This window comes from Solea solea, chromosome 8, assembly GCF_958295425.1.
Source record: "Solea solea chromosome 8, fSolSol10.1, whole genome shotgun sequence".
Classification (NCBI taxonomy): Eukaryota; Metazoa; Chordata; class Actinopteri; order Pleuronectiformes; family Soleidae; genus Solea; species Solea solea.
This window is the reverse complement of record NC_081141.1, coordinates 14,688,798-14,710,980: the sequence shown is the minus strand read 5'-3', so window position 1 is coordinate 14,710,980 and position 22,183 is coordinate 14,688,798. Positions and strand designations below refer to the sequence as shown.

General features: G+C 39.2%; 1 protein-coding gene across 1 annotated transcript; it reads right to left on the bottom strand.

Annotated features, from left to right (window-relative positions):
* Window positions 1-1,076: 1,076 nt before the first annotated feature.
* On the bottom strand, window positions 1,077-21,796 carry ndufs4 (NADH:ubiquinone oxidoreductase subunit S4). Its single transcript, XM_058637188.1, has 5 exons — window positions 21,647-21,796; window positions 17,730-17,808; window positions 2,729-2,901; window positions 2,555-2,628; window positions 1,077-1,283 (listed from the first exon to the last, which is right to left on the bottom strand). Exons 1-5 carry the CDS (start codon window positions 21,727-21,729, stop codon window positions 1,180-1,182), a joined length of 513 nt encoding a protein of 170 aa, XP_058493171.1. The 5' UTR covers window positions 21,730-21,796; the 3' UTR covers window positions 1,077-1,179.
* Between the last annotated feature and the right edge of the window lie 387 nt (window positions 21,797-22,183).

Genomic DNA, 22,183 nt, shown 5'->3' with positions numbered 1-22,183 from the left:
ATGACATTTTTTTCACATTTTGGACGACATACTAACCTACGACTTTTTTTTCAAATTTTGGACGATATACTAACCTATGACTTTTTTTCACATTTTGGATGACATACTAACCTATGTTTACATCTATCTTGTAATGTAAAGTACAAATACTTTGTTACTGTACTTTAGTACAAAGTCACATATCTGTGCTTTTACTTCACTACATTTCCCTCTATCTTTGTTACTCGTTACTACCAAATAAAATCAGTAGAAGAGTTGGTAATGGTCTTTATTTATATAACGCTTTTCTAGTCTTGATGAGCTACTTTCTACTAGTTTTGCCATTCACACGCTTCAACATGGGTTAAGTGTAAGTGTCTTGCTCAAGGACACAGACTAGAATCTTGATGAACTACTTTATACTACAGTTTTGCCATTCACCCATTCACACGCTTCAACATGGGTTAAGTGTAAGTGTCTTGCTCAAGGACACATATAGACTAGCAGGGCCAGGAATTTAACCCACAACCTTCCAGCTGAAAGACAATTCACCCTACCACTGATCTACCATGGCTCAATCCTTACTCTCCACTTTAATACTTTAGTACTTTTGACACTTAAGCAAAGTAAATGTCATATACTTTAAGACTTTTCTAAGTATTATTACAAAAAAGTGACTTCAACTTCTACCAAATTCCTTTTCTGGTAAGGTATTTGTACTTTTATCCCTATGAGATACTTTATACAAGACTGGTTTACATCTCTGAAACTAAAACATGTAATGTATTAAAATGATGATGAACTTAACTTTCATCAGAAACAAAACGTTTCCCACATTCCTATTGAACTTCCAGTCGTGCAGCTCAGCAAACACCAACAGTTCAACATGTCAGAAACAGAATTACAGTGGTTTTGGCCGACCCACACACACATATTCATCCTCGACTTTAAACAATTTGTAATAGTTAGAAACTGCTCGTCTTTGAAATGCTGTGGGACAACTTTGACTCACAACACTTCATTAATCACATGAGCAACATTAGGTAGTCAGTAATGAGGTGAGTGTTTGAAAAAGAAAAGCGATAATGACCCAAATGTTTGGTTTCAAGGTATATAATTATGCATTTATTGACAAGAATGATACAGGTCTGCTGCGGGACAAACTGAGGTCAAGCCAACAAACAGATGTGCATCCCAAGTTTACTTAGCGGACCTCCTGGTCCTCTTGTTCCAGGAGAAGTTTGCCCCGTACGATTTCACCCGGGGCTTTGAGGTCCTCTTGTCTGTGACGTCGTAACTCCAACCTGAAGCGAAAACATCACCAGAGTGAGCCGCGGGGCCGATAATGTCATGATTATTCACTTTGGACGAGTTCCAAACACAATGAGGTGTTCTGTAGACATCAACAGGCTGTGTGCAGTCAGAAGTGCACTAATCGCTTTCATGGTGCAATAAACAGACTAAGCCATTTTCCTTCGCTTACTTTCAACAAACTTTCCCAGATGGTTCAATTCTGCGAGTTAAACAGCAAAAAGTGGAGTGGAAAGCCATGTTTAACTTTAAATGACAGAGATCTGATTTGAAGGTGTGTGTGTAATATTTAGGAGGTTTTTATTGGCAGAAACTGTACATGCCTCTACCTAAGTATGTTTATATAATTGTATAATCATGTAAAAATAAAGATCATCTGATTTTAGTAGCCTTACAGAAAGCCTTTTATACATTCTACTTGCTTTACTGAGGCCACCATCTTGTGCTCTCATGTTTCTACAGTGCGCAATTAGCGTTACCACACAAATGAGGCGAAAACAACAAAACAACATCCTTCCTGGTGTGTAAAGGTCACAACTGTTCTGTGGTGCACTTTGGAAACAGAAGGATAATCTGACCTCATCATTAGGGTTCCCTAGTTCTTACACACTTTATCTTACTTGCCCTTTAATGTTTCACTACCTGTTAACTCCTACAGACGAGAATATGAAGCACAGAAGTACGACAGAAAAAAAGCGCAGGGCTGTAACTAAAGCAGCCCTGTGTTTGTGTATGTCGTTAAACTTCTCCCACAGTGGTGAAAATGTCGCTTCATTACATGTTTGTTAAACACGTGCTTTGATACTGGAGCGTTTATATTCTGCACAAACAGTGACGTTCACCTGCTTCGGTCTCCTCTAAGAAGTGAAGTTGTGTTTCCAGTTACTGTCGTGGTACCGTACACCAACAACACTATCTTACTGCGATTCCTAGTAGTAATATTATTACCACATCTGATAATTCACATCCACTTGAACAGCTCTTTACTCTTATTTTAAAATGTGCTGTTATTTTAAATTATATAAATGTCTTGTTTTTAGTATAATCAGTGTTGTTTTGACGTCTGTAATTGGTGAGCCAAAGACAATTTTCCATCACAGTGGACAATAAAGATTTATTCTATGCTAATATAAATACTTTAGCATTTACTTAAAATGAGGCTGTACATTCAACTTTGGCAAAACTATAGACTGTGAAGGCACTGTATTCACTGTTGTATGTTGTTTTAGGCTCTATTTAAATGTGGTGAATTTCTTTTTTGTACCATTTTTCTCAGCAAAAGCGATGGCATCTTCCTTGGAGGTAAACGAGAGTGCCATGTTGGATAAGGGATCAGCCCTGAAACACAGAAGGAGGAATTGTAATCCAAAAATGTACATATATAGCGTGTAGTGGAGTAAAACAACTTTTGCTAAAAGTGACGCTGACAGAAACGTACGTTGAAGCCCAGCCCATCAGTGGATTCTCCCAGCGCTCCCTGGTGTCAAAGTCCATCTTCCACTTCTTGGTGCTGTTGATTCCTGACTGCATCGCTGTTTTGGCAGATACAAAGATGTGAACCTTGCGTGTCTTCACATGCTCCTCCGGGACGCCCGTCAAACAAGTGATGTCCTAGAGACAGAAAAAAGAAAAAAAAAAGAAGCATCGTGAGTTCATTCTAATGAGTCAGCCTGAAATTGTAAGTCCTACTCCTCCACATCCAGTCAGTCAGTCATCATCTACCGCTTTATCCTCAACCAGAGGGTCGCGGGGGGTGCTGTGCCAATCTCAGCTACATCGGGCGATAGGCGGGGTACACCCTGGACAGTTCGCCAGTCCATCGCAGGGCCACACACAGATAGAGACAAACAACCATTCACTCTCACACTCACTCCTATGGTCAATTTGGAGTGTCCAATTTACCTATCCCCACATTGCATGTTTTTGGACTGTGGGAGGAAGCCGGAGTACCCGGAGAGAACCCACGCACACACGGGGAGAACATGCAAACTCCATGCAGAAAGGCCCTTGTTCCAACCGGGGCTCGAACCCGGGTCTTCTCGCTGCAAGGCGAGAGTGCTAACCACTACACCACCGTGTGGCCCCCCTCCACATCCAGGTTTGACCTAATTTAATTTCACTGAATAATAAACCCATGTAGGGCTGTCATGTTTATTATTAAATATCCTCTCTGTCTGTCAATATACCAGTACATATGTATGTATTTGTTCTGAATGAATATATACATGTTTCTGCAATGTAGTCTCTTCTGTTACCATCACTGACGACAGTATTCCTAAACGGTTGCATAACTGCCAGATATCGAAAGCAAACGTTATCATGGAAAAATGAGCAGACTGAACTTTTTTTTTGACAATACTACAGCCATAAAATCAATATGAATCTAGGCGGCCTGATTATCACGATGGTCATGAGAGGGTTACAAATTAAAAAAAGAAATACACTGGCCAGTGGAGTTATTCAAACTAGAAATAAACCAAAGGTGTAAGCAGCACTGACCGGGCCTTCATATTTCCGTGTGTGTCGGGTGTGCATGCTGGACAGTGAAAAGTAGGGCTTTCACACCACACAGGCTGCCATAGAAAATGAATGGGGATGGACCATGGATGTATTTTTAAGAACTGGATAGAGCACCGCCCCCTCTGCCTTGAAGACAATTTTGGCATGGTGGCCACTTCTGTGAACTGCAGAAATCAATTTTCCCATTGACCACAATAGTAAAACAGACGCCTCCAAAACTGTTCACAGGACACCTCGAGACATGGACATAGGCATGTATAGATCTTCATATTCTATATTTTAATTCATGGAGTTTCACATTTGAAAAACCTTCCCAAAGGCCATAAAAAGCCCAGAAAAATCTTATTTCTCAGAGTGACATCACAGCTGTGTACGTGGCACAGCAAAGTGTGGTCATGTGGCGTCGCGGGAACGGCTACTGTCAGGGGAGTGTACGATGTGAAAACTTTACGAGAATGTGAATAAATGAAGGCAATTAGTAGTTTTCTTTTACATTTTTTTAACGCGCCGAGCAAGTCGAGAACGCGAACGGCTTGTTTACATAGCCGAAAGGCATCATGGGGGGTAACACTACTGCACATGCTCATGCTCTACACAACCCGGAAATAAACGTGGAAGTCAGAAACTTTTTTGGCATCTGTGCTGGGCAGACTGTGCACTGTTAGTCCCCTTTCATGTTCTATGAAAAAAAAGGTTTCATATTTAAAAATTATTAGCAGCAGAAAGAGTGGGATTCTTTTTCAGGTGCTGAATTTTAGGCAAAGTTCCATGGGTTTTTGTGTATGTTCAACAAGAAGAGAGAGAAAAACAATACAGTCCTAATTAAAGACATTTCAACATCTATAAGGTAAATGATTCATAAAATAAATGACTCATAATAATCTACTTGCCACAAAAAATGTAACTTAGAGACTCAGAGGGTAAACTACTAAAATCACACATGTTTTTGGTAGCCAGTGCTCTTACAGAACTGCTGTGACCTTCATTTGACTTGCTGACTGATTACTTTTTTTCCCCACAAAAGAGAAAAAGGGGGTTACTGAAAAGACAAATGCATCTACATCTGTGGAGGAAGGTCATGTGAAAGTTGCAGGTGTTAAACAATACAACCTGTAACTCTGATAGTGTGTTCTAATGTCAAACATGGGGCTCGGAAATGTTCTGTGGCTATAAAAAAGTGCTTGGGTCATCAACTACTTGATGTTTTATATTTTTGAACTTCACACTGAGATTTATTTTCACTTTAGAACATCAGGGTCAATAGAGCTGGAATGCAGCGTCAATGTAAAGGGGGGGAAACACAATACAAATCCAAGGAGTGAATACTTTTTATAGCCACAATAAAAGTTTGGATTCTATTTTTATAGTTTTTTGGGATCTGATCTCCACTCTGTGTGTATTTCTTTCTCTGGCAGCACAATTACAACTACATATTATTTTTTCCTTTGCTTTACTTTTGATATGTTGCTTGTGAGCGTCTATCAGCGTTTAATGGGCTGCATTTTTCTTTTTAAAAAGATTGTTGTTGTTGTTTACAAGAACAAGAAATGATAGCTTACATGTGGGAAAAGTCAATCCTGGATTAACATTTGATGCTGTTATTACTATGCTTTTGCTGGATGAAATAAATCCCTAATACTTAGTTATTCCAGACTATCCGAAAGTAACCCAGCATGACTAGAGGAGGAGGAAGGGGAGGAAGGGGAGGAAGGGGAGGACGGGGAGGAAGGGGAGGGGCCTTTGGCCGTACTAAATGCATATTTCTGAGCAACTGGAGCCCCTTCAAGCTCCAATCAAGGATCTGGTCCAATTCTTCAGGGAATTAGCAAACAAGCAATGGGAAGTCGGTGACAAAACACAGACGAACCTCCCAGCATGCACACAGCAGCCACCCAAGACTCGGGGCTTTTCAGGGTGCTCTCCTTTCAGTGCAAGAATTTTACACGTTTCAAAGGCCATTACAACTTCAAAGAATCAATTTTTCATCATTGTCTGTCATCTACTAGATGATTTGTAGAAAGGGGGTCGTTTGCGTGAACTCGACACAAAAGCCTGCCATTCCCTGAGCAAGAGAGCTTCCAATGGCATTTAGGAAGGAAATTACAGGTTCAATTGTTTTTAAACTACTGTTTGTTTAAGGAAAATATCTTTTGCCGTGTTACAAGGCAAGACGAGACTGAGTTTAATCACAAACAAGATCTGCATGTTGAAAAGAGTGTTAAAATGAAAGGGAAAAGAGGAACGGGGGGGATTTCACAAGTGCTTGGTAATTATTTCCGGCTGCCCTATCTACTTAACCTTGACAATTCCCTCTTGTCAGAGAGAGGAGGAAAACATGTTCCCTTCACCCAAAAGGGGGTAATGGTGGATAGTTCATGACACAATCATACACAAGACGGTGTGAGAGAGCAACAAAATTAGACACCAGATTTCTCTGGTGTCTTTTTCTGTCTGGGTCTGCTGCAGGTTAATAAAATTGTGTTAAAAAGGGTAGTGTGTTTTTTTTATTTTCAATTCATCATATTCAGAATATTAGTAAAGGTGAGAAAACCTTTTTGAAAACATACCCGAGCACAAAACTTCCTACTGATTCGAGGTAAATCAACACATACAGCAGGTCTGTGATTTGGTCTGTTCACGGGGACAGATGCATGAATGTCCTTCTCTAAAGACGCTAATAATTTATACCCCTGAGATTAGCAGACTGGATTATGGTTACACAAACTACAACTTCATGACACATGAGGACCATGTATGGTAAACCGGTGCAATAATTTGTCCAGATGTAGCAGACCTTAACTCACATCTCAGGTATGGATGAGCACAAAAGGTCCTTTGTAACGTGTGGGGGGGGGGAGTATGTGTCAAAACAAAAGCCCTGTCAAATCACTGAAAACACTGCTCGTTATCAGACATTGTTTGCAAAAAAAATACGAGTCTAGACCTCGATGATACGTGCACGCATTACACTGAAAGCTAGAAGAGTTATTGGCATAACAGACTCACCCACAATACCCAGATTCACAAAGGAAATGATTGTGGCTGGAATGTGGTGTGTTCCCAGGAAGACTAGAGAGGGCCATCACAAAAGGAAAACCCACACGGCGGGCACTTTTTCTTCTGCCATGTACAGGAAGCAAAATGAGAACTATCAAGTTTGACACTATTCACAGGGCCTTCACGGGGGCCTACAATACCTGGCTGGGCAGACAGAATGCAGAGCTTAAGAAAGGGGGGAAAAAGGCTGGCAAAGTTTCCGTCACGTGAAAGCGTGTCAATATTTCTGACACCTCCAGGCTGCGTGCCAAATAAAAAGCTTGTCGCTGTGGGGCCTCTGAGCCCACCAGAATGCTGAACTCTGGTACCCCTAATGCTCTAACAGAGACCTGGGATAGACAATTTCTTTGTAAACAAGAAAAATACTCGTTGCACTTATGTGTAGACAATCCACTGAAATATTTGGTAAACCTTTTGGAGCTAAAATCATTCAATCTAAACTAGAAACCCCTTTACATTTTAGGCAAGTATGTATTTTACTTTTTCTACTTTTCATTCTACTTAAATGGAAACATCCTAACACTCAGGCAGGTGCCTCCCATTGTTCTGGAGATCTTTCTACACATTGATTGGAGTCTACCTGTGGTGACATCATTGATTCGAAATTATTTCTGCCAGTAAATATCAATGAAAAACCAAGCCATGAGCCATGGTCAGAGAGAGAGAGAGAGATTGAGAGAGAGAGAGAGAGAGCTGTATTGAGGCACCGATTTGAGGAAGGCAACAAAAAACGGGTGCAGTGAGGCCTCTGTGACTCTAAGGCATATCCACGTGGAAATGAAACAAAAATATTATTATTTGTCGTTTGAAAGTTTCCCATAAACACTGCATCATTTTAGGAAACGTCTCCGTCGACACAAAACCCCCCAAAACAACTCAAAATACTGTAGTACATATGCCAGGCCTGTAAGTGGCACTACACCAAACAGAGAAGACGATGTTATACACATTGCAATGTATATAATCACAGACAAAAACACAGGCAGAATGAACAAAGCCAGGGAAATAAATAAATAAGTTATAAAGGAAACAGACCAAACAACAGTATTACCAACTTGGTGTTGCTATATTTAGGTGAAGGTGATGGCCAGTTCTGTTACACGACTGAGCTTCATCTAACTGTATTTACTGCGGGAGGAGAATAGGTCTGACTGTAGACAGAGAGAGAGAAACACTGTGAAACACTTCTCCTACACTTATTTTACTATTTAGGTTCAATGATAATCTTTAACACTTATTTATATCTTAGCCAAACAATGTCCAAACACAAGAGTATGATGACGACAACAATGAAGATAGGGACAGTGAATGCCAGGGCAAGAGGGAGACGGGACTATGACATTATCATCTTCCCCAAAGTAGTGCATTCGTTGTCTACACGAAAACGCAAGGGCGATGCTTTGAGATTTTCACATTCTGGGACCTGTTTCCACGAGGACCAAATGCCAGTGCAATAAAAAACCAATGCGTATTCACCTACACTCACTTGTGTGTGGACAAGTGTGTAACAACTGCGGACCACATTTGCCAGTGCAGCCTACAAAATGGTAATGTTTGTAAACCATGCCTCTTTTTAAGGCAGTGTGAGATTCGGCAGTTTCAACTTAAATTTGAAAATGCAAAGCCAATCCACTGCCAATGTGTGTGTTCATAGGTTGAACTGCTAATGAACAACTATGAAAAATCCTATCTCCACTTTGATTCCATGTGTTCCATACACACATACTGTGCTTTCTCCCTGTAGCACAACATCTTGCAGTCCAGTTGAGCGGGCATGGTCTTTTTAGGCCCAAAGAGACATCAAACAGGAACGAATTCAGTGTAAACCAAGTCCAAGATATATCCTTAATGAAAACCTGGTCCAGTGGGATCTGGACACTCAGACTGGCCCAAATGTGCACCTTCCAACAGGTCAATGACCTTTGGCTTAGAGCCAACTGACAAGTCATAAGTAGCTTAGGGACTAATGGTAAATGGTTTGTATTTACATAGCACTTTTCTAGTCTTAATGACCACTCAAGGCTGCTTTACACTACAGTTCTGCCATTCACTTTTACACAGCCCATCTATGTGCAGCACATTTATCAATTACACATCTTTCATACCCATTCACACGCTTCTGGCACAGCCGTCAGGAGCAACGTGGTATTAAGTGTCTTGCCCAAGGACTGTAGACTAGCGGAGCCAGGAATCAAACCCACAACCTTCCAGTCGAAAGATAACTCACTCTACTACTGAGCTACTGATCTGGACAATTTGGAAAAAATTATCAAAGTGCTTTTTCTTTTAACCAATATTGTGTTTGTGATTTAATTAAATTTTTTAATGTTAAGTTGGAGTTATGTTTTAGGAGTTTGAGCTCCTTCAGTGCCTCAGTCAGTTTGAGTTGTGTGATGCAAGGCACACCATTACACACACTCACATTCTTTCTCATTTACTCACTCAGTGACTCACAATCTCTCACACATGCATACAGACACAAAACAAAAAGTAAACACACACAATCACACTCATGATAATTGGCCCATGTTGTAGCAAGGAGGAATCTGCAGAATTTTTTTTTTTAAGCTGAAATAGTTTCACACACCTGACGTACTGTTCCTCTTTGACACTACAGTGTCCTCAATGCCAGGGTCTGTTGAGGCCACTGATCAACAGGTAGCCTCTTCCCTCCTCCTTCAGCTGACTGATCTGCTCTATCATGCAAGTCATTTGACGCACTACTCTTGCTTTCCAGTCATGTGTGATCTTAGCCATTGCAGTTGGAAAATCTTATTTGATTATACTGAATTATTATTGCAAATGCAATCAATTGTCCTAACATGAACCCAATAAAACATCTCTGGAGAAACCTGACAAAGGATGTACACTGATGGTCAACCAACCACGGGGAGCTTGAGATGTGCAAAGAGGAATGGCAGAAAAGTGTGGGCAATTCTTGTGGCTAGTAACTAGTAGTTACACTATCGTTTAAAATGTTCTGAGAATTACCTGCAGCATATTTAGTGGGAAACACATTACAGTTTGGCAGAGTCAAACAACATTTTAACTGTAAGATGAAAATAGTGAAAAACATTGCTGGGAATTTAATTAATGAAGCCACCATTCTTCATTCCATTGTTGCTATAAAAAAGGAGCACTTTGAAACCAGACTTAAGAAAAGCATATCACAGACTCTTTTTATTTGACACTGGAGTAAATCCTAAACGGTCTTCCAGCCACTACTGTCCCCAGATCATTTGACACTTCTTGTCACTTTCAGTTGATTTGCAGGTGAATGTCGAAGTTTCCGGCTATTCAACAGTATATTCAGTGGAAATAAAACCTATTTTTGACTCCTTGGCAACACAAAATATATTCTATTCTATCTAATATCATTTGCAGATCTAGTACAAATGTGTGTTTCTCTTAGTGAGAAGAATCACCCCTGCTGAGAGAATAAACTTAGTGGTTTGCCAATAAGAAAGCACCACACTTGGATGCATCAGACAAAGCAAAGTGATACAATTCATCAAGCTTTGAATAGTGCTTTCCATGTGTTAAAGGCCAATTTTCACAATGGTCTAACTTTTAATTAATTAATAAGTAATGAATATAATTAGACATGTACATCTTCAAATCCTAGAAAAACAATGGTCTTTTTGGATGTTGCACAGTGCATGGTGTACTTTCTGCACCACAATCTCTTGTTACAGCTAATGGTGGACACTCTGACAGCCACGATATGAGTATGGTGCATCCTATCATAGCGCAAAAACCCGTGTGACAAAACTGCAGCCCGACAGCCAGGGGAGGTCATAAGGTCAGCCAAGCTGAATCATGTTGAGTCAGCATGTGGTGAAAGCCCAAGCACATCACTCTTAACCCCCCACTGTCCAGCCCACACCCAGGCCAAGAGCTTCACTCAACAGCCTCTGCCAGTTCCCACCTTCAGACATCTTTGAAGTGGAAAAAGCGTGCCAATTACTGATTGGACATAGGGGGCGTCTCTAATAGAAACAAATATTATGTTGCCTGCTCATGTGCAGGAGTGGTTCAACTCTGGAGAACAAGAAGCAGCTGGCATGAGGGTCATCTTGAATCTCACATTACACATACCGGTGAAGACTGGAAAAAGAGGGCAGAGGAGAAGGTCATTTATGAATATGTTGGATGTGGGCACATGTAATTGTCTTTGTGTGTTTGTGGTTTTTTTTTTGTTGTTGTATCTTCGTATCTCAAAGATGCTGCTTCAAAAGTATTTTATCATGTTTTTGAAGTTGTTGTTTGGTTTTTATATATAGTTTACTAAAAATTATTGATTGACAACCATTGGATAAACTTAAGTGTAAGAAAACAGGAGCAGCAACGTTTTTTTTTATCCAAGATGCAAACACAACACTGCACAGAAGTGACAGGGCTGATAACTCCTCTCAAGAAGCTCAGTCTCTATGGAAGAGAGTGTTAATGGATGAAACACTGTTTAGTGGCTGATACATAACAAATCCTCTTGTCCTCCACTCTTCAAAAACCAATATCCTCTGACCCACTACATCAAACTTGTGGCAAAATATTTTTAGCATAAGCGCGCCATATGAAAGCGGAACCAGACAAAACAGACTCTTAAGTTGAAGAAGGGAGAAACGGTGGGAGAGAGGGATGAGAGGGAGAGAAAGGGGGGTGGGTTGGTGAGGTGGTGAATGTGGTCTGCTCCACTGTACGTCACTGTCTGAGGATAGACAGACTTAGAGAATATACACTGCTGTACTGCAGACTTGTACTGCAGACTGCTTGTGCTAAAGTTATCCTCAAAGTTGGGATGGCAAGGTTTTATTGTCATGGTGTCTTGTCTTCATTGTCCTAAGCACATATTTTCTTGTAATTGCCAAATGTGAAAGCAGTACCATGGCCACTTTCAGAAACTGATTTAATTCTGAGGCTAAGTGACACTATGCAACTGATGAATCCAATTGATAAGGCCTGGTGGTACTTTGAGAGGGTCTTGTATTAACCTGCTTCCTTTGAATAATTTTCATACTAGGGATTTTTTTTTTGTTCTTTGCATGATAAATCATGGCTGACAGACTGAGGATCTTTCAATCTGATTTAATACAGGTCTTCAAAAACAAGTAACAACCTGCCCTTTAGACTCAATTACATTACCACAATCAATCCCTACATCTTAAGTCCAGATGTGATTTTACTTGCCTAGCACACACTGAGCTCTAAATTTGTGAGAAACAAAGATTTCAGATTGACAAATTCAAGATCCCAAGCATCAAATTGGCCTAGATATTGAACTTCCTCTTCCTTTCCCCTTCTTACTCCCTCCTTCCCTCTTAATTCCCTGCTCTCTAATAACTGTCCTCCTCCGTCTCATAAAACCCCAGTGCCTTTGGAGAACTCTATAACAAGGCTTCACAAGCACTTCAAGATTATGGTGTTGCCTTTATGTGAAGAGTGGGAGCACACTTTGCCATGGCTGATGCAGGAGTAGACACTTAAGACACAAATACATTTTGTATTATCACAGTTTAAAACAGAAAGATTAGAGCCACAGTTGTTTCTGCAAGAGCCCAAAAACTAATTGATGGAGGTTGCAGACATTACGTGTGAGGCTGCCTGTCAGTGACCAGCCAGCTGGACCCTGAGAGCTGCCCAGCATGCTTAATCAAACAGTAATTACAAACAAAAGCAGGTCGGCATGGGCACTCCAGGGAATATCTTAGGGCACTGGAGCGCCATCATGCAGGTCTTTCCATTTGGCTTTTTCCTGAAGCTTTAACAATGCTCTCAAAGATCTGTTCATAGAAATCATGTTTCACTTTAGCAAGCTTTTAAATTTAAGGAAATAAATAAAATTTACCAAGATCCACAATTGAGCTGTAGCAAAGTAGTTCTCATTATTTAATCTGCCAATTACCTTCATAATCTAATTTAACCTTACTACTGATTCAATAAAGGTCATAAAATCATGAAAACAATGTTCATCTAGTTTCCTTTACGTTGAGTTGAAAAACAATACATACTTGATTTATTACCCCAATATATAAACAAATCCAGCATTTATTTTATTTTAGAAGCAAGAATTGAGAAATGTTTAACAGTCTTACTTAGCCTTAATCACTCAAAAACATGTCTCTGTCCACTTGGGGGCAGTGGAAACATCCTCGGCACAAGATAATGTCCACACTGGGAGGAAATAATACTGTACGTCACTTCTAGATTCACCAGCTAGTCACTAACCGTGTCTGTCTGCTGTTTGGTGCCTTGCAGGTTGCATAAAAAGCAGTTACAGTGGTCAGAAAACTAAAACAATGAGCTTAAAGTAGGGCTTGATGATAGGGCCAGATATTATTGGCCAAAAAAATACATTAAATCAGTTGATAACAATAATTCGGACGATAAATGTATCTAAGTGTATCACACATGGGAAAACATTCTCAAAATGTGTTTGCACAATGCATACACAATTTATCCATACATATTAAACATTTGTTATATTGCAATTAAAGAATAATTATAATTACAGTGTAGTATATAGTGAATTATTGCACAGCCCTAGCTGAAAGATAATAAACCACCACTACAAATGTCTAACAGACTATAGATGTGAATTTGATTTACTATAAAGCATTGTTTATAGTAATTTTAATGAACATTTAAGTGAGTTTTTTTTAAGTATTTTTTTTCTGTCTACAAACTGTAGTAAAATTGCAAATGCCATTAAAAGGTGGTTCATGTTTTTGACCTGCAGAAGTTTCTTGTCCTTCATAGCCTAAATTTATCTGTAATGGAGACAGCCAAAAAAAAAAAAAAAGAGATAGCGAGTTCCTGTAAGGTTTGCATTTTTTAGACAGATGAGAACTAAGGACAAGATAATGAGTGTCTCACAGATATTGTCAGACAGAGAGTTTCCGGAGTAAATTCAAAATGTTGCTTGCCCTGATCAAAATGCAACCTCATCCAAATGAGGTTATTCAGAAACGTTCACTGCTCAATAAGTGGTAGGCCACTTTCCCTCAGGCTGTTGGAGAGCGACAGCGAGTGAAACCTGGCATAACCTTGCAGTGGATCGAGACAATTGTCTGATTGGTCTAACCAGAAAGCAATTCACAATTATTGACAGCCTGATGAATGACTAGCAAGCTGACATGTGCTTAATACCCAAAAGGGAGAGTGCTCTCATTGCCCTTTTCCATGTGAGACAGAGACCACTGTACTGTAAACAGCTGAGGCCTCTCATTTTGGTCCGTCTGGATAAGCATTAGAGTACTTCCCGCTGTCGCCAGCAACAGCATGCCACAAAGGAACCTCTGTGGCCAACAACACTGAAGTGGCCACTGTCTTTTTCGTGAGTCTCAGGGTGACCCACAAACTTTTTTTTTTTTCTATGCAAGCTTCTTTTCTTTCACCCCACCTCATTTTTTAGAGGCCCTTCTCTCCTCTGCTGTTCTCAGTGGCCCCTACTGAGAGGACAGAGACAGACACTTTGCCCAGCCAAAGGCTTGTCTGCCAGTATGGTCAGCTTTGGTCTAGGACAAAAGCACACTGACGCTGCCCACACACAGCAACCCCCCCTCCCAAATGAAATCCACAACAGACTCCCACATTCTCCAAATAAGCCCCCCTTTCTTCATTATCGTTTATCTCCTTCGTCTTTTAATGACAAAGCATTCACTTCAAAAGGTCCCTCTCCCTCTGTTTTGTAGAGTTGGTACATTGCTAGCCTTGGACTCTTACTTTTTAGACTGTGCTTTATCATGTGGTGAAACTATCACCAAAGACAAGCCGCACCTGTTGACAGTGAAGTGGCAGGTACTCAAGAGTCATAACACAAAAACGCAGCATCTCAGCATGATGTGCAATGTGCATGTGTATGCATGAATAAAATCAAAGATTGCTGTTACTATTCAATCACTGAAACCCTGAAATTTTGCTCCGTGTTGTACACACTGAAGCTCAAATACACCAAACAAACTTAAAGTTAGTGTGTAGTAATTCTGGGGCTATATTAGCAGAAATCATATTTACCATCCAAACAAATTATAACAATGTTATACAAACACCACATAATAATTGTTTTTATTATTTTCGTAGCCTTAGAATAAGCCTTTGTATAATAATATAGTCATGGGTCGCTACTCCTAATCGCTAATTATGACTATTTCTACAGGAGCCTGACACGGACAAATCATACAGGCGGGTAGAGTCCTACACCTTCATCACTGAGCAACAAGCAAGGATTATGCAGAGGACGCCTCAACATCAGAGCCTTCGACCAGGTGACCTAAACTTGGTCACCCGTTTAGGTCACCAGGTTCTAAACCAGGTTTAGGACCTGGTTTCCATACAGCTGCCGATGTGGACTGAAAACAAGTAGAGTTCACCACACTTTGGTTTCACTCAACAAGAAATCACTGAATCATGTGCCTCTCAAACATTTTTTTACTGTATAGATATCTATATGTGATATTATTGAAATGAATACAGCACATATATCTGTTCATCTTTAATTATTTATTTTTTCTTCAGGTTGTACCAGCAAAATATACAAGTAAAATAGTGTAAAATTACTTTTAAATATGCACTGATGCATCATCAGGGCATCAAAAACTAGACCTGGTGGTCTCTCCAGCAGCTGAGCCGTTAGATCTCTGAGCTCCTCCAGAGTCATCTCCACCAGAAATCTATATACATGAAATACAAAAGAGAAAGTGCTTGTTTGAATGATGTTTGATAGATAAGATGACAATGGACTGCATGTTAGGGTTTGTAGGCTATAAAGTATTCATACTATTTTTAGCAATAACAAAAATATGGAACATAATTGGTCAATTCATAAACATTTATATAATTCTCCCTCCCAGTTTTCATATAATCGTTCCACTGATATTACTCAGTCAACAACTGAAATATTGTAATGAGATAACACATCAGACTGATGTTGTAGATTACGCTGTCATTTACAGTATGATGTAAAGTACGTAGATGCTAGCATTATATAAATACCTATTGTATGTCTGCTGTTGTTACTGAACAGACCAGGTAAGAAAATCATAAAATATCATCAGTACAAACCTGTTACTTGTCTTCAGTGTGTGAGGAGCTTCTCTTCTTCTCTTTCTTCTTCTGTGTTGGCAGCTGCTCACTCCCCCTCCCTCGTCTGTTGCTTCACTCTACTACCGCTGCCATACCACTCTCTCCCACTTGATCAGACTAAACATCGAGATGCTAACTATTACTTTGATAACAGCTAGCCCGCTGTTAGCAATAAAACACTAACACGATATGGGAAAATAACTATCTTTTACACATCTATGATCTATACAATTACTATACACACACAAGTAAAATGTATAAATATGTCTTTATACGGGAACATCATCTGTTGACACCGTCATAGAAGACAACAACGACATTTTAGTTCTGAGTGAAGCTGCCAGAGCAGCTTGAAGGTCCGTCCCATGGAAATAATCCGACATGTTTGGTTATTTCCCTGTACTGGCGCATGTATGTGACGTAAACACGTACGCGACGTGAGCAGATCTGAGCAGAGTTTTGCATCTTGCCAGTGTAAACGGAGACGATATGGCGGAGCGCATTCAAGTTTTCCGCTCTGGAGGGTGAATTCAGATATTTGCGTTTTTAAGCCCCAAAAACGCCGTCACCATCTAAACGAAAGGCACTTCCGATAAAATATTTTGTAGTTTTTACCCGCAAGAGTCCTCGTGTGAACGGGGCCTAAATGTTACTCACTAACTCACTAACTACAACTCAAATGTGCCACCTTTGCCACATATTTTGGTCAGCCTCCGTTTAAAGGCAATCTGATCAACTTGTTGTAAATTAATTAGTTAATTAATTTTTTTTTGTAATTTTTATTTTGTGCCTAACCCCACCAATAATAGTCTTATAAAACAGCAGTCATATTTCGTCTCTGACGACCAAGATGGATCAAAGCCTGCGTGTGCAGCTGTAGTTTCCTAGTTCCCTTGCCATCAGCATCAGATTTGCTTGACCACAAAACGCAGTGGCCAGAGTGTGCATGTGAAGTGTTAATATTTTTGACATCTGACTTACAGATTACAGACTTACAGATGTTTAGGGTTTGACGTTTATTCATCTTTGGTTTTGGTGGGATTTATTACACTTGCCTGACATCTTTGAATGCACTTCCATGTACAAAGTTGTCAACATACAAAGTTTGACCATAAATTAAAATAAACTCCCAGGCTGGGTCCACAGTGAATGCGTGTGCAATGAGTGACGGCTTTGGTGCTGTGTCTGCTGTGGAGGTTCTGCTATGTTTTACCTAGGTTTTGCATTTGAGAATCATAATAATACACTTTTAAATACTCTAAATACTCATACATAATCAACAAAATGCCAGAACTCTTTAGTAGCCATGCATACCATGCAGTCCTAAAAATATATACAAAAAGCTTTGTTGAAAAAACTGAATGGATGCTACGGTTCTTTTACTATGAAACAAGTGCTTCTGTCATGGTTTCATTGTCATACTTCCCGTGATGTCATCTCCTCTAAAACAAGCACAGACGCCACACTGTCAATTTATAGCTGTCATTTCCCATGATGTCAGCTGTTAATCAGCTGGTCTTGTCTGTCCAATAGTGCTACAACACGCTTGCCCCACTAACCATTTATCTCACTGACATCTGTTTAATCTATAATACATTTATTTTTCAGTCATGAGACTCCTAATTTTACTACTTTTATCTTCTAAAATGAAGTTGGTAATCTATTTGGTAGATGCAAAGTAAGGAGAGTTTTGTAACAAAATTTCCAGGAAAGCATTTGACCAACAGAAGATCAAACAAACACCAAATCTTCTATCATGTTGAGCAGGGAGGGATCCTTACCAACTTCTCATCGACTTTAATAAGTTGTGTATCTTGTCCTGGTTTCTCTGCCAGCCTCAATGTTGATGTGCTTGTAAACCTGAAAACCATTGGATAAATATTACACACAAAGCACAAACTACCTCACAGTGCCAAAAAGAAGCAAATGACAAACAAGATATTTTTAAAACACTAACTATCTAAGAGGAAAAAATGAGGCAAGGATATAGCAAAAAGGCATGTCCCACTGACACATGCTAGTAGGACTTGTGAATCTCTGTTGCTTCTATAGTAATGACAGGATATAGTAATGACAGGACATGCTCAGTGTTGCCTGTGGTCAACTGTCAGACGAGGACTGTGTAGCTCTTTCATCATATACAGTAAATACTGGTATATAAAGTACACCACTGATAAAGCAAATGTCAAAAAACAACTGATAAATCAGTTTTTTGTTCAATCTTTTGGCAAAATCTCTTATTCTTAAAGTGAGGATCATGTCCAATAGTTTGTCAGTTCTTGAACTATTCATCTGTTCTTCCTTGCTGTGCTGAAGGATTTTAGCCAAAGATTATTTGCCAGCAAATTGTCTAAGCAATCAAAACCATCTGTTTTTCATATGCAATATCTTTATCTACTCACTTCTAGGCCATGAAACCAACTTCTGATTTGGAAACTGAATATTCACTTGGATGACACTAGATATCTCGCAGTTAAGCAATAAAATCCAACCTGTCATCTGTTATTTAGTGATCCCATCTTTTGGATGACGAGGCGAATATCTAATCATTCAGCTGAACACAACGCCATTGTATGCAATGTTACAATGTTCTCAAAATGGATCATTCCACAAAGCAAAAAACTAGTATGAAAAACTGTCCACTGCATAAAACTCAGTCAGTCAAATAAAAACAGAACATTGATATGTCATGATATTTGTTTCTTTCCTAAACAGTATCTGCTATCAAGTCATGGTAAGACTACAACTGACCACAGTTTTGAAGCTAAAATCAAGTAAAACTTTGGAATATTTAGTTGAAGTATTGGTTAAACAGGTTGATTCAAAATCAATTAATCAACATTGTTAACATTGTTGCACCATTATCATATTTGATACCTTATCATGTATCAAATATTGAAGCATTACAGTATCTCCAACACCACTTCCAACCTTGCATGCACATTCCTATTCTAATAGTAAATTGCCATTAGGTTAAAATGTGATGCATACTCTATATATATGTATATATAAGTATATTAGGGATGTAACGATTACCGGTATGACGATAAACCGCGGTAAAATTCCCGACGGTTATCATACCGTTTCAAATTTTAATTATCGTTAAAACCGTGATTGATTACCGCAACTGATTACCGAAAAACTCACAGTGATACTGCTCATTTCCTGGAGAAGCAGCAGCACCTGAACGGCACTCGCTCAAGCGGGCGCGCATGCGCAGTTTGCACTGTCTGTCCAGCGACAACACGGCTGAAGCCACCTGCCCTCCAGAGATTACCCCCCGTAAGATCAGAAATCTGGGCATATTTTGTATTTTTAAAGGATGTTGAGAGTAAAATAATTGAAGACAATCAATGCTTGTGCAGAAAATGCAAAAAAAAAATCTCCGCGAACTTCGCGGCGCGAAGCCACTTCCAATATGATGAGCCATCTCCGTGACCACCACACACAACTTTTCAGCGGGTAAGTCAACAAAAACGGGATTTCGGAATAGTGGGAAACGTCATGGTTTGTCTCGCGAAAGCGAGTAGTGTGCAGACGACAGGTACCGTAGCAGACCAAAATGTGTTTGTTTCTGTGTTTTTTTATTTTATTTTTATGCTGTGTACGACCGCTGCTACTTAATTATTATCCGACACAGAGTGAGGACCTGTGTGTGTGTGTGTGTGTCAGTCAGTCAGATGATAATTATTATTATTAATAATAATAATAATAATAATAATAATAATAATAATAATAATAATCATATAATATAAAATATCTTTTTTTAAATAAAACTTGGTTAAAAGATTTCAGTGTGTGTGTGTTCAGTACTTTTGGAACATTTTGAACACATCTAACAATACCGTGATAATATTGATAACCGTGATAATTTTGGTCACGATAACCGTGATATGAAATTTTCATATCGTTACATCTCTAAAGTATATATACATATATATATGTATGTATGTATGTATGTATGTATGTATTCACCTAAACAACAAACTGGACTGGTCTGACAACACTGACTCACTCTACAAGAGGGGTCAGTGCCGTCTGTATCTCCTGCGGAGACTGCGTTCCTTTGGAGTGTGCAGGAAACTACTGTGGACATTCTATGACACTGTGGTCGCGTCAGTAGCCCTGTTTGCTGTGGTGTGTTGGGGGGGGGGTGTTCTGTGCGGGACAAAAACAGACTGAACCGAATCATAAAGAAAGCCGGCTCGGTCTGTGGCTGTTCTTTGGACTCCATTCAGGTCATCCATGAGAGGAGGGCCCTGGCCAAACTATCGGCCATCATGGACAACACCTCACACCCTCTACACAAGACTGTTGGGTCCTTATGCAGCTCCTTCAGTCAGAGACTGATACACCCTAAGTGCAGGACAGAGCGCCTCCGCATGTCATTCATTCCAACTGCAGTACGACTTTACAACAACAGTGTATAAATATTATAACGATGTTTATGTCCCTGTTGTTACCACATTTCATTTTTGGTCTGCCATAACGCCATGTTTACACTCATTGTAAATTTTTACCACCGAGAGAATCTGCACCTTATTACATATGTATATTTATATTTATACTTATATTTATATATATATATATATATATATATATATATATATATATGTAAATAATTTACTGTATTACTTACTTGTATATTGTTTGTTTTTTTATCTATTGTTGAGCTGCTGTAATGCCGTTTTCTCTCCACTGTGAGATAAATAAAGCTATCTTATCTTATGTATGTATGTATATACATATATAAACATATATATACATACATACATACATATATATACTTATATATACATATATAGAGTATGCATCACATTTTAACTTGCAAAACACATATAACAATGTAAAGTATAATACATTAATTGCAGCTTTTGTCATTTTCTTTTTGCATTATTTGAAAAATGCAATTTCAATTTGAAAACAAGGAATTGTTTGGTCCTAACAGATAGCATAACAATACATGAATAACCTAACAGTATAACATAAGGTTAAACATGTTTGACCTACCTTGAGGTCAGTATAACAATATAAACAGTATATTTTAAAAGCTAGAACCGCAGCCTAAACACACCTGGCTGCAGCATAATTTACTGCATTAGTGTGCTGACAACAAGATGTCACGTGTTTCATCACACTAAGCAGCATGTATATTATATAATATCAGAGAACAATACATCTTTAAAATCAGAAAACAGAACTCTAGCACTTCAGAGATTGGTGTTAGTTGTTAGCTTCCCAGCAGCCATCCATGTTTCTCATTGAGGTGCGTTAACACACAAAGTTTCCCGTCCAGCTGAATAAATGTGGATATACTACGAGACGTGTGATAAACGATGAGTGCCGTTTAACTTCGTAAGCGTAGATTTCATAGACCTGATAATCAGCTAGCGAGCTAACTGTGTAAGGACAAGGGATAACACTAATGTTTGCTTACACTCCGGAAACTGAACTTACCAACAATAACTCATATTAAGTGTAAAAACTCACCGCTAACGTCCGACAAACAGCGGAAACCTTATGCGTGCATTATTTAAGTTATTTATTACTGGAGCGTAGTTAGCATGCTATCACTTACTAGCTATCACTCGGCCTACTTTCTTAATATTTAGCCAAACTAGCGTGAAATAATACATCATAAAAGACTCATATTAACACGCAGGTATATTAACATAATAAAACAATATTTGAATGTTACCTGAGAGGGTTCAGGAGCATTTTAGAAGCTGTATTGATCATGGTTAAACGTCCTAAGCTGAGAAGTGACATTGAAGACGCCATGATTGTTGTCAATGATCACGTACGGCAAACGAGAAGGGAAAAACTAGTGTGAGCCGTGATGAGGCAGCAGCTGGCTACTATTGGCTGCCCGGCTGGGACCTGAACATGGAGGACTGATGCCAGCAACTAATATTACTTGACAGTGAAGGGGGTTGTGCTACATACAGCTAGACATGTCTGGGCATATCTATTCACGCCTGAAATACTGATTATAGTATTCTTACATCTAATATACATACATTATGATATTCTGTATACAAATGTACATACGTCATTGCAAATAAATGATTTATGCAATTACTCTGGGACGAAAACCCCTTATTATACTTAATATTCATGTATTATACTTAATACATTCTATAGTCAAATACATTTGACTATAGAATGTATTAAGTATTAAGTCAGTGTTTTGAGGTAATATTGATAAGATAAAAGCCTTTATTTAGGTATATTT

What these genes read in the sequence shown, in the direction of transcription:
- ndufs4 (XM_058637188.1), bottom strand. Translation starts at nt 21,729, where the DNA reads ATGGCGTCTTCAATGTCACTTCTCAGCTTAGGACGTTTAACCATGATC. An exon ending in TTAAAGTCGATGAGAAGTTG is followed by an intron (nt 2,902 to 17,729) that starts GTAAGGATCCCT and finishes TTCTGTCTCTAG; the next exon opens with GACATCACTTGTTTGACGGG. An exon ending in CTGATGGGCTGGGCTTCAAC is followed by an intron (nt 2,629 to 2,728) that starts GTACGTTTCTGT and finishes TCTGTGTTTCAG; the next exon opens with GGCTGATCCCTTATCCAACA.